The 14,863-nt window shown below is 48.1% G+C and overlaps 1 protein-coding gene across 9 annotated transcripts in view; it reads right to left on the reverse strand.

Moving 5' to 3' along the window:
* Positions 1 to 11,733: 11,733 nt before the first annotated feature.
* Positions 11,734 to 14,863, reverse strand: part of LOC144671454 (homeobox protein Meis1-like) — a 464,290-nt gene continuing 461,160 nt past the window's right edge. For 7 of the 9 annotated variants that reach the window (XM_078533376.1, XM_078533369.1, XM_078533371.1 and 4 more), the window contains one exon: positions 11,734 to 12,287. In XM_078533376.1, the coding sequence (XP_078389502.1) occupies positions 12,007 to 12,287 (281 nt within the window). In that variant the 3' untranslated portion in view covers positions 11,734 to 12,006. The remainder of the gene's footprint in view (positions 12,288 to 14,863) is intronic. The other 2 variants (XM_078533377.1, XM_078533378.1) reach the window with 1 other exon arrangement.

The following is a 14,863-nucleotide window of genomic DNA, read 5'->3' on the forward strand; positions in this document are numbered from 1 at the left end:
CCTGCTTCAAGCCTCAGGTTTACAGCTCTGGATTTGAGGCCTTGGGCCTTCGCTAATGTCAGGCGAAAATCTGCAGAGGGCAATCGCCACGGGAACCCACTCCATCAGCAGCTCCAGGATTCAGCCCAACCTTGGGTCGTGGGAGAACCAGTTATTTACATTGGTCACCGAAGCTGCATTTGTTCTCAGGGGCAGGGAAACAAAATGGCTGTTGTAGCGTTTGCGAGTTTATTTTCAAACAAAAAAACAAATGCATTTAGGATGTACACAGGCCGAAGATGTATCCTTTGGTGCCCCAAGAAGGGACAACCATGTCTGGAATGGGGTGTAGGCCCAGACCAGACCAGTTAGGGGTGACAGATTCCCACCTCTGAGGACATTGGTTTGGTTTTTGCAACAATCTGGCAGCTTTCATGGTCATTTTTGTGTCTTAGTCCATAGATTACTAGACTTGAATTGCTGTTTTGGGATTTGAACTCAAGACAGCAAGTTCAGTGCCAAAACCACTCAGGTATTAATATATTAACTGGCATTTATTGGACATATTTAATATAAAAGAGTATCAATGGGGTGTCACAGAGGTGTTATCATCGAGGCTGAGACAAAGAAGGAGACACTGGGAAGAGGCGGAGGGAGAGATGAAGGGATTCACCAAGACTCCTGAGACAGGACCTTCCAAACGAACAACCTCTTCCATCTTAGAAGGACAAGGGCAGCAGATTGATGGGAACACCACCAACTGGCAATTCCCTTCCAAGCCACTCACCATCCTGGCTTGGAAATATATCGCCGTTCCTTCACTGTCGCTGGGTCAAAATCCTGGAACTCCCTCCCTAACAGCACAGTGGGTGTACCTACACCACATGGACTGCTGCGGTTCAAGAAGGCAGCTCACCCACCACCTTCTCAAGGCCAACTAGGGATGGGCAATAAATAATGACCCAGCCAGCGAAGCCCACATCCCACGAATGAATAAAAACAAAATGGAGAGTGGGAGGTGTTTAGGGAGGCACTTAAAGGGCACGCAACCTGAAAGCACAGGGCAAAGGGGGGTGTGCACCAGAGTCAGAGGAATGGAGGGCTTCAGTCGTAGGGTTGGAGGAGGTTACAGATATAGGATGGGAACAAAGTCATGGATGGGATTTAAACATGAGCATGAGAATTTTCAATTTGAGGCATCTTGAAACTGAAATACATTGGTCAGTGAGCACAGGGGCGATGGGTGAGCAGGACCTGATAGAACACGCGCAGCAGGATTTTGGGTCAGCTGAGGCTCATAGAAGATGGACGATGGGAGGTTGTCCAGGGGAGCATTGGACTTGTGGAGCCCAGAGCTGACAAATACATGGAGGAGGGTTTCAGCAGCAGGGTTAGAGATGGCCTTTTAAATGGAGAGGATATGGACACTGGCATTCTCACCTTCACAGGTATCAGAAATGGCCGAATGGTTTTCAAGTATTGACCAGACAATATATGTGTAGAGTCACGAGTCATTCTAACACAGGAGGCCATTCAGTGCATCGAGAACATGCCAGCCTTCTGTACACCAATCCACTCAGTCCCATTCCCCCACACTATCCCCGTAGCCCTGCAAGTTTATTTCCTTCAAGCATCCATCCGATTTTCTTTTGAAATCATTCACCGTCTTCGCTTCCACCACCCTCATGGATAGCAAGTTCCGGGTCATTACCACTCGCTGTGTCAAAAAGTTCTTCCTCACGTCCTCTCCTGTATCTCTTGTCCAAACCCTTAAATCTGTGTACCCCTGAGTCCTTGTACCATCAGCCAATGGGAACAGCTTTTCTTTGACTACCTTATCCAAACCCATCATCATCTTGTACACCTGGATCAGATCTCCCCTCAACCTCCTTCACTCCAAGGAGAACAGCCCCAGCTTCTCCAGCCTAAAATCCCTCATCCCTGGAACCATTCTGGTAAACCTCCTCCGCGCCCTCTCAAGGACCCTCACATACAACTGGATGCAACACTCCAGTTGTGGCCTACCCAGATCTTTCTAAAGGCTCTGTTTAAAGGTTATAATGGTGCAGAACTAAGAGTTTTTGAACTTGCGACAGTGAGAGCTTCAATCAATAATATGCTCAACCAGGCTAGGAAAGTCACACCAGACACTTCTCTTTCTTCCACACTCACTAAACAAGGTGAAATCTTCCAATTAGCGGCTGTAAAGTGATTAAGACCAGCTGTCAAAACTAAAACAAAAACCTCGCTCCCATGATGCTCAAACTCACAACGCCAGATTGTGAAACAGGTCTTTAAGAGCACGAGGAAAACATGTCATCTGAAAAGGCCATTTGATTTATCAGCTTGTTCCTTCCACATCACAAGTGTCTATCCAATTTCCTTCTGAAATCATTGACCGTCTCTGCTTCCACCACCCCCGTGGGCAGTGAGTTCCACTCGCCAAGTCTAAAAATTTCTTCCTTACCTGTAACTCCTGTCCAAACACTTAAATCTGTGCCCCCCTCCCCGCCCTCCACTGGTCCCTGTACCCAAGCACAAACCCTATTATCGATTCCACCCAAGTTATTAATATCATAAGACCATAGACCATAAGACATAGGAGCAGAAATTAGGCCATTCGGCCCATCGAGTCTGCTCCGCCATTCGATCATGGCTGATAAGTTTCTCAACCCCATTCTCCCGCCTTCTCCCCGTAACCTTTGATCCCCTTACCAATCAAGAACCTATCTATCTCGGACTTAAATACACTCAATGACCTGGCCTCCACAGCCTTCTGTGGCAATGAATTCCATAGATTCACCACTCTCTGGCTAAAGAAGTTTCTCCTCATCTCTGTTCTAAAAGGTATTCCCTTTACTCTGAGGCTGTGCCCTCGGGTCCTAGTCTCTCCTACTAATATCCTAAATATCCTAAACAGCCATCCTTATAAATGTTCTGTGATCCTGAAATTCTTTGAATCAATGGCCCAGAATATTCCTCCATATTTATTCCTCCAGTATTGAAACTGGCCCAGCAGTAGAAACTCAATCAGCAACTCCCTGATCCCAACAGTTTATGAGTCCCATGGAACACTTGATCACTTTGGGTTTATCCTTAACTTCAAATTACCCTCTGACTTCCCCTTGTTTCCATTGCTGATAACATAGGCTGATTTGCTTGTAAGACATTTTTAAAAATGACTTATTCATTCACGAGCTGTGGTTGTCCATCGCTAATTAGGAAGGTGGGCGGGGGGAAGGGGTAGCTGGGGGGGGAACCACTTTCGTGAACCGCTGCAGTGAGGTTGGAAGCTCCAGGATTTTGACCCAATGATGATGATGAAGGAACGACAACATGGTTCCAAGTCAGGATGGGGTGTGACTTGGAGGGGAACCACGCATCTGCTGCTCTTGTCCTTCTTGAGGTGGAGGTCAAGGGTTTGGGAGGAGAGTCTGAGCCGATAGCAGATTTTTTGCACATCTTGCTATACTTTCGGAGCTACACGTTGCTGATAATAGGCCACATTTGGATCCGTTCCATAAAGTTGAGTTTACGCCAAGTCTGGTTCTAATGTTCACAGTCAAAGAGGGATAACAATCAGGTGAAACGTAAACTGAGATAAGTATCTAACATTGCCTGTAGGCTTCCAGCAAAACTAATTGGTTAAAAGCAGAATCCAGTTGCCTTTTCGTTTACAAAGTTTGACCCACCGAAGCCTAAATTAGTTTGGTTTTGGCCAACTTTAGATAAAGACAGAGATTGAAATGATCACTGTTTGGGCCTCCCAGACTAATTGCCCTCTTACATAACGTCCACCTGGAATAGGAAAACCAAAAATGTCAAAAGTTGCCATCAATTTAACTGTTTCCATTGGCAGGAAGGTCAATAACCAGATGACACAAGTTGACAAAAAAATGTAGGGAGAAAATGAGCAGGATTTTTTTATGGGATGAGGGGATCGCTGGCAAGGGCCATCCCCAATTGCCCTTGAACTGAGTGGTTTGCTAGGGCAGTTCAGTGTCAACCACCTTGCTGTGGGTCTGGAGTCACACATAGCCCAGGTAAGGACAGCAGGTTTCCTTCTCTAAAGGACATTAGTGAACCAGATGGGGTTTTATGACAACTCACAGTAGTTTCACAGTCACTGTGACCGAAACTAGCTTTCAATTCCAGATTTGTTATTGGCTGAACTTAAATTCCACCAGCTGTTACAGTGAGATGTGAACCCGTGCATCCCAGAGCATCAGCCTGGCTCTGTGGATTGCTAGCCCAGTGATATTACACTACGCCACCATCTCCCCCCGTTAGCCATGCGGTGAGTTGCAACCTGGAAAGTGCCCCCTGGCAGGGCTGTGCAAGCAGATTCGACAAGACCTTTCAAAGGGGAAACTGGATAAATAGTTGAAAAGGGAATGTTTGTAGGGCTATGGGGGAAGAGGAAGTGGAAGTAGAGTGAGAGTCATAGAGTTATACAGCACAGAAACAGGCCCTTCGGCCCATCGTATCCATGCCAACCATTGTGAAAGAATTAGATAACTGTTTTAAAGAGGCAGTACAAACATGATGGGCCGAATTCCATGCTCTATGAGGCTATGCAGCATCTCAGTCCCAATGAAAATGGGCTTTAGGTCAGCGCAGGTATTTTATTTTTACATTTCTACAACTAATGACATCACCGTGCTCACGGTAAGATGCAGGCCCTGTGGTTTAAAGGGAACGCTGGTTGGTGACAGTCACATAAGGGCAGCTTAAACCCAGTTACTGAGAAACTGGGAGAATCACCAAACAGACTGGTACAGATCCCTGTGAGATTCCAATCAGTTCTGAAGAGAGACCATCAGCCTGAAGAGTTTTAACCACAGAAATCAGGCAGGTTATGTTCGGGCGAAGAGAAGGGGCCAAAAGGTCAAAAGGGTCAGAATCTCCCCCTCCAACTCGCCTACTTCCTGTGTTAACAGAGGAGGAACTAGGGGCGCTGGGGGTGGGGGCTGCGATCAATCCGCTCCAAGGAAGTGGGTTGAAGGCTTTAAATATTATTAATGAGGCCTCATTGCCATTTAACATTTTTAACTGTGGGCGACTGGATTTAGTCAGCCTCGGGAGGTCTGGCAGTTAAGGGTGTACAAATACAGCAGGTAAGTGTCTGCCTGTCTGGGAAACGTTAGCAATTGGACATTGATTCCCCGATCCTTGAAATCTGCCCCAACCTTCCTAATGAGGCCTGAGGCCTCCTCCCAAGCCTATGAAAACGCCCCCCCTCCCCCCCACCAGGCCTCTGAGTTCTCCCCAGGCCTTTGATTCCACACCCCTTCCCCCCCCCCAACCAGACCTCCAACATCCCCCCAGGCCTCTGACCTCCCCCAAAGACTCTGACCTCTATCCCCAAGTCTCTGACCTCCCCTCCAGGCCTCTGACCTCTCCCCAGGCCTCTGACTTCCCCCAAAGACTCTGACCTCCAACCCCAAGTCTCTGACCTCCCCTCCAGGCCTCTGACCTCTCCCCAGGCCTCTGACTTCCCCCAAAGACTCTGACCTCCAACCCCAAGTCTCTGACCTCCCCTCCAGGCCTCTGACCTCTCCCCAGGCCTCTGACCTCCCCCAAAGACTCTGACCTCCATCTCCAAGTCTCTGACCTCCCCTCCAGGCCTCTGACCTCCTCCCAGGCCTCTGACCTCCCCCAAAGACTCTGACCTCCATCCCCAAGTCTCTGGCCTCCCCCCAGGCCTCTGACCTCCCCCCAGGCCACCGACCTGAAATGCTTGCATGTCCATCTCTTTGGGTTAATTAAAGAAAGCCAACACGGGTTTCTTAAGAGAAAAATCATATTGAATTAACTTTCTGGAGATGTTTGAAGAGGTAACAGAAAGAGTTGATGAGGGCAATGCAGTTGATGTGGTGTACATGGACTTCCAAAAGACGTTTGTCACAGTGCCACACAACAGGATTGTGAGCTAAGTTATAGCTCATGGAATAAAAGGAACGGTAGCAACATGGATACCAAATTGGCAGAGTGACAGGAAACAGAGAGTAGGAGTTAATGGATGTTTTGCGGGCTGGAGGAAGGTTTGTAGTGGAGTTCCCCAGGGGTCAATGTTGGACCCTTTCTGTTCCCGAAAAATATTAATGACCTGGACCTTGGTGTGCAGGGCACAATTTTTAAATTTGTGGATGATGAGAAACTTGGAAGAATTGTGAACTGTGAGGAGGATAGTGTAGAACTTCAAAAGGATGTGGACAAGTTATGGAATGAGTGGACAGGTGGTAGATGAAGTTCAATGCAGAGAAATGTGAAGTGGTTAATTTTAGTAGGAAGAACATATACAACAAAGGGTACAATTCTAAAGAGGGTGCAGGAGTGGAGGGACCTGGGTGTATATGAGCCCAAGTCTTTGAAGGTGTCACGACAGGTTGAGGGAGTGTTATTAAAGCATACAGCATCCTAGGCTTTATTAATAGAGACATAGTGTACAAGAGTAAGGAGGTTATGTTGAACTTGTATAGGACACTAGTTATACCTCAGCTGGAGTAGTGTGTCCAGTTCTGGGCACCACACTTTAGGAAGGATATGAGGCCGTTGGAGAGAATGCAGAAAAGATCCACGAGAATGGTTCCAGGGATGAGGAACTTCAGCTATGAAGACAAGTCAGGGAAGTTGGGACTGTTTTCCCTGGAGGGAGGGCTGAGAGGGGATTTGATAGAGGCATTCAAAATCCTGAGGGCCCTGGACAGAGTAGATAGGGAGAAACCGTTCCCATTCGTGAGAGGATCGAGTTCCAAAGGGCACAGATTTAAAGTAATTGGTGAAAAAGCAAAGGTAACATGAGGAAAACCTGTTTCACGCAGTGAGTGGGTAGGATCTGGAGTGCACTGCTTGACAGTGTGGTGGAGGCAGGATCAATTGAGGCTTTCAAAAGGGAATTCGACTGTTACCTGAAAAGGAAGAATGTGCAGGGTTACAGGGAGAAGGCGGGAGAATGGCACTAAGTCAATTGCTCATTCGGAGAGCTGGTGCAGACATGATGGGCCAAATGGCCTCCTCCTGTGCTGTAACTATCCTGTCACTCTTGTAACAACAACTTATATTTATATAGCACCTGTGATGCGGCGAAACACTCCAAGGTGCTTCACAGGAGCATTATGGAACAAAATACAACACAGAGGCACATGAGATATAAAGTCTGATGATCAAAAGCTTGGTCAAAGAGGTAGGTTTTAAAGGTTGTCTTACAAGAGGAGAGCAGGCAGAGGAGTGATGGGTGGATGGGACTTGCTGAAGATAAGACACGGGCAGCAGTGTTTTGGATGGCCTCAAGTTTACAGAGGGAAGAATATGGGGGGAACAAGCCAGGATTGTGTTGGGATAGTCGAACTGAAAGGTATCTTTCTCATTGGTATCTAATCAATGAGCTCGCTCCACCATCCCTTCCCTCAAAAGAGTACCACAACAGCATGAGGCACCCACCCACTCCCTCAGGCTTTGCCTGCAGATTGAAGCCATTGGCGTGAAACTGGACCACCCGGCGCCAACCTAGGCACTGTGGGTGTACCTACACAACATGGACTGCAGCCGTTCAAGAAGGCAGCTCACCCCCCACCTTCTCAAGGGGCAATTAGGGATGGGCAATAAATGCTGGCCCAGCCAGCAACATCCACATCCCGTGAATGAATAAAATAAAAGTCTCCAATGTTGCTAACATGTGATCATCAACATACCTGTATGGAGTTCATCAAATTCCTCCTCAGTGTCTACAAGATAATACCTGAAGAAAATTAAAACTGAACCCGAGAGTGCAAAGATTAGACTGGGAGTTTACAATGCAATGGAAATTACAGGTCACTTCTAACATTTCAAATTTAGCAAGCTGATCAATGTATCGATAATTTCGTTATTGGGCATTCCGCCCTTCTGAGGCTGGACCACTTGCAATTCCTTACTTGCACTCAACGACCGAGCCACAGAGGTTTGCAGGACAGCAGGGGGGCCATTCAGCCCATTGTGTCCATGATGGCTCATTGCTTGAGCAATCCCAAACTAACCTCATTGTGCAGCTCCCTCCTCACGGCCTCTTATCTTCCCCTGCTTCCAATGTTTATCGGCTTCCTTTCCTTAAAATATCTTCGCCTCAACTGCTCCCTGTGACCCATGAAGTGTTTTAGTCTGCAAAAGCTCTTGAGTTAGAAACCTCACTCAGTCTACTGGTGACAGAACCTCCGGCGATTGTGCCCTTAACTCTGGAAAGCTCTGGAAAGCCATTCAGTCTGAATTTCCTGGATTTTCTGAGGGTGGGGTGCATGTTGCTCGCCATTCTACTCCCCCCCCTTTCCAAAAGTCGGTTGCTAACCAACCAACTTTAAAAATGGCCGCCCTGCAGTGATAACACACTGCGAGTGGCCTCCATCAGCTCTGAAAGTGGGACTTGCGCCCCTCAGTGGAAGGAAGTCCCGCCCTCGAGAGCTGCTGGCCAATCCGATTGCAGCCCCGGCCACGCCAGGACTCAGCAGTGGGTGCTGCTGGGACATCAGGCAGGGCCCGTGAGGCGGTGGGCAATGGATCCTGGGCCTAAGGTAAGCCGGGCCTTTTGGGGCAGTGAGGGATCGGGGCACCATAGGGAGCAGGGTGAGGGTAAGGGTTTTTTTGGAGGCCAGGCAGGGCGCCACAGAGGAAGGGGGCATCTTTTTGGGGTGCGGGGGTGTCCCCGATGTGCATCCCCAAAGGATGTACCCCCCTTCCTTCCTATTTCCCCCTCAGATGGTCCGGCGCGGACACAGAGGGCTGAATGGCCTCTTTCTGCGCCTTTCTTTGGTTCCGTGGTGAAAAAGTGGAGGCCTCGCTCTCACTTGCCCGCCCACATCAGCCACATTATGGTGCGGGCAGTGTAATATTTGGGTCGATTGACTTGGTAACAAGCTTAATTGCCCATTAATGATCTTTTTGTTAATAAATGGTGAGTGGCCAGTCCATTGCGGCACCCGCCTGCCTACTGTATTATGGGAAACTGGTATGTTGACGTCATTGGCCTATCGCCATTACGCTGGGTTTTATGCACGGGTGGGATGGCAGCAGTTCTCGGCCTGCAAATGTAAAATCCCGGCCGAATCTACCCACCTTCAAAAATTCCTCCCCCCACCTCCACCCCACCCAAATCTACCCCCACCCCCGCCAACTTCTGCCAAGTTCCCAAACTCTTACCCCAATCCCTGCTTTCCCTTGCCTCTCAAGGCCATGAGATGGCTGCGCCATGTTAAGGATGGGGTATAAGGTATGGTTTTGATTATCAATCTGGACTGGAACGTGAGGAACCAATGGAAGAGGATTGCGATGGTTTTCGGGAGAGGGGGGGAAACAGCCCCAGTGGAGATGAGCGTTGGTCTCCACGACGATGCGAAGCACATACATTTTCATGACCCAGTCCCATTTTAGAGTTATGACGACAATTTTCCACTGTGAGTTTATATTGTATATATCCAAACAGGGATACAACAAAGAGCTCTTGTCACACACGGCTTCGGGGCAGCGGACAACATCCTGGTCAAAGACATGTTCGAATGATGTTTCCATCAAACCAGGTAGACCAGGAAACAAGCTGGATCATTACTTCAAGAGGGCCAGCCTGGTGTTTGTGACATTTGGACAATGAGACACTGGATGTCCAATCATTCTAACCCGTAATTTCAAGGCCATTTCATTGGCGGCGAGAAGAGTTCAAAGTTGAAAGTTTGCCAAGGATTTGAAGAGCTGCCCAAACAAATGGGTTCATTCTCCCTTGGGGCTCAGGACTTTGCTTTAATGATGATTACTGAAATTGCGGTTACTGAATTTTAAAAATTCCTGGTGGGTGGGTCTCTGGTGCCAAGGCCGGCATTGGTCAGAGGGCATTTTTGAAAAAAAAATTAACCACACTGGAGTCAGGTGTAGGCCAGACCAGGTAAGGACATTAGTGAGCTGGATGGGTTTTTACGGCAATATGGTCATATCAGATTTTTAATTCCAGATTTTTATTGAACTCAAGTTTCACCGTCTGCCGTGGTGGGATTTGAACCCAAGTCTTCAGAGCGTTACCCTGGGTCTCTGGAATACTCGTCCAGTGACCATACCACTACCTCCCCACGGAATGGAACATTTGGATAAGAGACCACTCTTGAATATGATTGCGAAAATGATCAGCAGGCACTTGGCTATTATTTTTCATGATATTCTAAACTGTTTGTAAATCAAAGGTTTTTATTGTCCGCTCTGATCGCTAAAGGTACATCCCCAACAGGATATGGCCAAGAATCTAAGTTTTGCCTGGAATAGATCTCCAATTAAAAATACAACTTTCAAAGCCTGTGAATCCTGACTATGTCCAATCTCACTGCCATATAACCATTGCCAGCACTGATGGACTCATCCATGAGCGGTGCCCACGAAATGGATCTCAACCATCTTTCCTGTTTTAAATAAAAAGAGAAAGTGCCGGGAAAAAACTCGGCAGGTCTGGCTGCGGAGAATCATAGAACGTTTACAGCACAGAAAGAGGCCACTCGGCCCCATCCTGTCTGTGCCGGTCGAAAAAAACCAGGCGGTCCAGCCTCACCCCACTTCCCAGCGTTTGGTCCGTAGCTTTGCAGGTTACGGCACTTGAGGTGCAGATCCAGGCACCTTTTGAATGAGTTGAGGGTTTCTGCCTCTACTGCCCTTTCAGTCAGTGAGTTCCTGACCCCACCCCCCCACAACCCTGCAAGCAACGGTGGAGAGAGAGAAACAGAGTTTACATTTCCAGTTCAATGCAAATCTTCTTCGGAGAATCATATTGGACTCGAAACGTTAACCCTGTTTCTCTCTCTACAGATGCTGCCAGACCTGCTGAGTATTCCTGGCACATTCTGATTTAATTTCAGATTTCCAGCATCTGCAGTATATTGCTTTTTACCAGCCCTATTTTGTCTATTTAATTCACCAGTCCGCCTGTAAAGCCGGTGTAACTATTGCCGTCCAGTGGAAGTAGAGATTCAGGATTTTGACCTTTTGAACTTTGAGTTTAAAGAAGGGATCCATTGTCTATTAGTGCACTAATTATATGGCATCGGATTGTGGACATTCTTAAAGAATATTTTGAAGAGGTCCATCAAAATTGATTCAATCAGCCAATTGGCCAGAAAAATAATTGACACAATGACCAAACAGTTCAAGGACTTGAGTAGGTTCAAATGACTCAGTCATCGTTGGTGAATGGAATTGCAATTCTGTTGAAAGATGATTGCAGCATTCTGGATGTAGCCCCAGAGGAAACCCACGTACGGCCTTAGTAAATACGCTTCCCAGCATTTATGTAGAAGGACAGCTCCGAAATGCTGAAAAACATACGCAAAGGGGGAAAAAAAAAAAAATACATGCAGAAGTCAGGCTTATGCACCGCCAAGGAACGGAGACTGGCAGCTCAGTGGTGCCCCATCTAGGAGTTGCATTCATGCTCGGGTCCTACTGACTACTGGAAGGTAGCTCACCACCAGCCAGAAATACGATGGCGCGTTGGGTTCCGATTGGCTCAAAGAGACTGGGTTGCTGTAAAATGGCTTCCCCCCCAACCCCTACCACCCCCCCTGTCACCGTCACCCCATTCCCCTCCCAACCACCTCAGGCAACAGGTCGCTTAGGTTACTGCAGCCGATCTTCGAGAATAGCACACATAGTGTGGAAATACTTCTGTTTCGCCGTTATTTTTTTTTTTATCTATTATATAATATATAAAAAAAATTCTATAGGAAACCAAAGAAGAGATAGCAGAACATGTACAAGTTAATTTAGTCTTCATTCTTTGTTGAAGTTGCTCAAAAATGGTTGTAATGTCCTTTTAGTTGTTTCAGTGTTTCATTGTATATAAAAGTCTCACGGTACTTCAGTTAAGATGCTCCAGAATTGGTCCTCGTTCAAATACACAAAAAATACAATAAAAATAAACAAACAGTCTCACACACACAGCAGTCTGAATTCCAGTATGTGCCTCAAAATGCCGAGGCCAAACATCTCATTAAACTTTTCCTCTTCTGTACAACTCTTTACACTCTAATGGGCGTGGATGTCCATAGCTTGCCCACTCAGCAGGGGCTCTCCGGGGCTCAAAATGGACGGGCTTTGCGATGGCATCACAGGGTGGGGCGGGGGTCCGCTGTGCATCATCATGGCTGGGTGGTGGGGGTGGCCAGGGACGAAGGAGTGCAACGAGGGTCCGTGTCTCAGCTGTGCGGGGTGAGGTGTCATCGGGGGAGGGGTGTATCCGGCTTGCGGGAGGCCCAAGCCCATTGCACCTCCTGGAGATACATAGTCCCCTGGCATTCCCGCCAAACCTAGAGGAACAAAGTCAAGAATATCATTTCTTTCTTTTCGTGGTTGTTTGGTAGCGCCGAACTTGAGTATCGCCCAAGCTGCCTGGTTTGAATTTCAAGCAACGCTTGGCAGTTAACTGTCAGTCACCATTACTGGTGCATTCTCCATGGCAATGCCTCTACCAATCAGATTCCACTTGCCAACTAATCAGGACTCTCTTCACATACAATATAATTTGTTGTTTCCCCCCTTATATTGGTCTTCTCGCAAAGTGTCCTGATGAGTGCAAGACGAAAAGCTTTAACATGTCTCTTTTTTCAGCAATACTCAAGTTCTTTATTTTTAATAAGCTGCCAATGCTGACCTGAAGTTCCTCAAATCCAAAAGCTTGCTCCCTTTTTGCGGAGAAGTCAATCTGGTTATGATTTAAGGGCTTACTAGTGTCATGGTGTGATTGGCCAATGTTGACTATGCAATGAATCCTTGGGATGTTGGATGTTTTCTGCTCAACTGAGCGCAGAAATGATTGTTCCAACATCCATTGTAGGGTTTTTCTCGAGTGCTTTGGAGACCGACAGGGAGAGATTCATCTTTATTGCCCCTGTTCTTTTCAGTTGAAGGACAGGGGGTGGAATTTTGTGGAGTTAGCTCTCCTGCCCAATCTCTCCTGCGCGTCGTCACACTGGGAGCTGGTGAGTTTTAGGCGTTCAATGCATCTGCTGGAAATTTACGTCAGACTCGGGGTAAGTCAGGGTCCTGATTGTAGTTGTCAGTAAAATCCATGATCCCCCCCCCCCGGTTTCCTCAAAATGATGGGAGGCTGCTGTACCCGGCGCTCATTCCTTCCCACCACTCTGCTTCATCTTCCCCCCCCTGCTCACCCTCACATCCCAGCACCTAGCTGTGGGCACCCCCGGTGTAAGACCCTGCATAGAGACGGCTGATTGGTGTCCACAGCTCGCCTGTTTCATTCAAACGAGGCCCGATGATTTGGCTCAGGCCTGGAGGCTGGCGGGACCAGAGCGCGAGGTCACTACGTTGATGACTTGCTTTGAGTGCAAGTCAAATTTCCCACCCTCCATCTTCTCCAAGCTTGCTGTTCGACCTTCCTCCTTTTCCCAGTTTGCCGTTTTCCCTCTCTTTTGCCCCAGCATCCTGTTTGCCCTCTCTCCTCACCCTAATTTGCTGTTAGCCCTCTCTCTCTCCTGCCTGTAGCTCACCATTGGCCCTCTGCCCTCTCACTAGATGGTTCTCTGCTCTCTCTCCCATCCTGAGCCTGCCATTCCCACTTCCTTTTCCCTACTCTGTGATGTTCTGTTCCCTTTCCATGAACCTTCCATATTTTCTCTCTGGTTCCCCTCTCCTTGTCCCTGCCTTCTCCTTCCTCCTGACTGATATGTATCTCGTCCTTCCTTCTCCTCCGCTCCCCGGTGCCACTATTTTCTTTTCGGTACCTCGTTATTGTTCATTCTCGGGACATTGGCATGGCCGGCATTTATTGACCATCCCTGTTGTACTGAGAAGGTGATGGTGGACCACCTTGTTCAATTGCTTCAGTCTGTGTGGTGAAGATGCTCCGCAGTGCTGTTAGGAACGCCAGGATTAGCCCCAGCGACAATAAAGGATGAGGATATTTGTCCAAGATTCTCTGTCCCTCAGCTCTGCAAAGTGCCAGCCTACTGCTGAACTCCCCACATGCCAACTCCCTCCTTCCACAGTGTATCAGAGATGTATTCTGCCCCTACAAATTCTCCCCTTTCCACATGGGAAAAAGATTGTCCCAGTGTAACATTTAAACAAGACCCTACTGTCTCCCCATGGCCCTGTATCAATCCCAAACTAATCCCACTGCCCCGCTCTCTCCCCATAGCCCTGTATCAATCCCAAACTAATCCCACTGCCCCACTCTCTCCCCATAGCCCTGTATCAATCCCCAAACTAATCCCACTGCCCCACTCTCTCCCCATAGTCCTATATCAATCCCAAACTAATCCCACTGCCCCACTCTCTACCCATAGCCCTGTATCAATCCCAAACTAATCCCACTGCCCCACTCTCTCCCCATAGCCCTGTATCAATCCCCAAACTAATCCCACTGTCCCACTCTCTCCCCATAGCCCTGTATCAATCCCCAAACTAATCCCACTGTCCCACTCTCTCCCCATAGCCCTGTATCAATCCCAAAACTAATCCCACTGCCCCACTCTCTCCCCAGAGCCCTGTATCAATCCCAAACTAATCCCACTGTCCCACTCTCTCCCCATAGCCCTGTATCAATCCCAAACTAATCCCACTGCCCCAATCTCTCCCCATAGCCCTGTATCAATTCCAAACTAATCCCACTGCCCTGCTATCTCCCCATAGCCCTGTATCAATCCCAAACTAATCCCACTGCCCCACTCTCTCCCCATAGCCCTGTATCAATCCCAAACTAATCCCACTGCCCCACTCTCTCCCCATAGCCCTGTATCAATCCCAAACTAATCCCACTGCCCCACTCTCTCCCCATAGCCCTGTATCAATCCCAAACTAATCCCACTGCCCCAATCTCTCCCCATAGCCCTGTATCAATTCCAAACTAATCCCACTGTCCCCG

The sequence above is a fragment of the Cetorhinus maximus genome, chromosome 32 (assembly GCF_964194155.1).
Source record: "Cetorhinus maximus chromosome 32, sCetMax3.hap1.1, whole genome shotgun sequence".
Classification (NCBI taxonomy): Eukaryota; Metazoa; Chordata; class Chondrichthyes; order Lamniformes; family Cetorhinidae; genus Cetorhinus; species Cetorhinus maximus.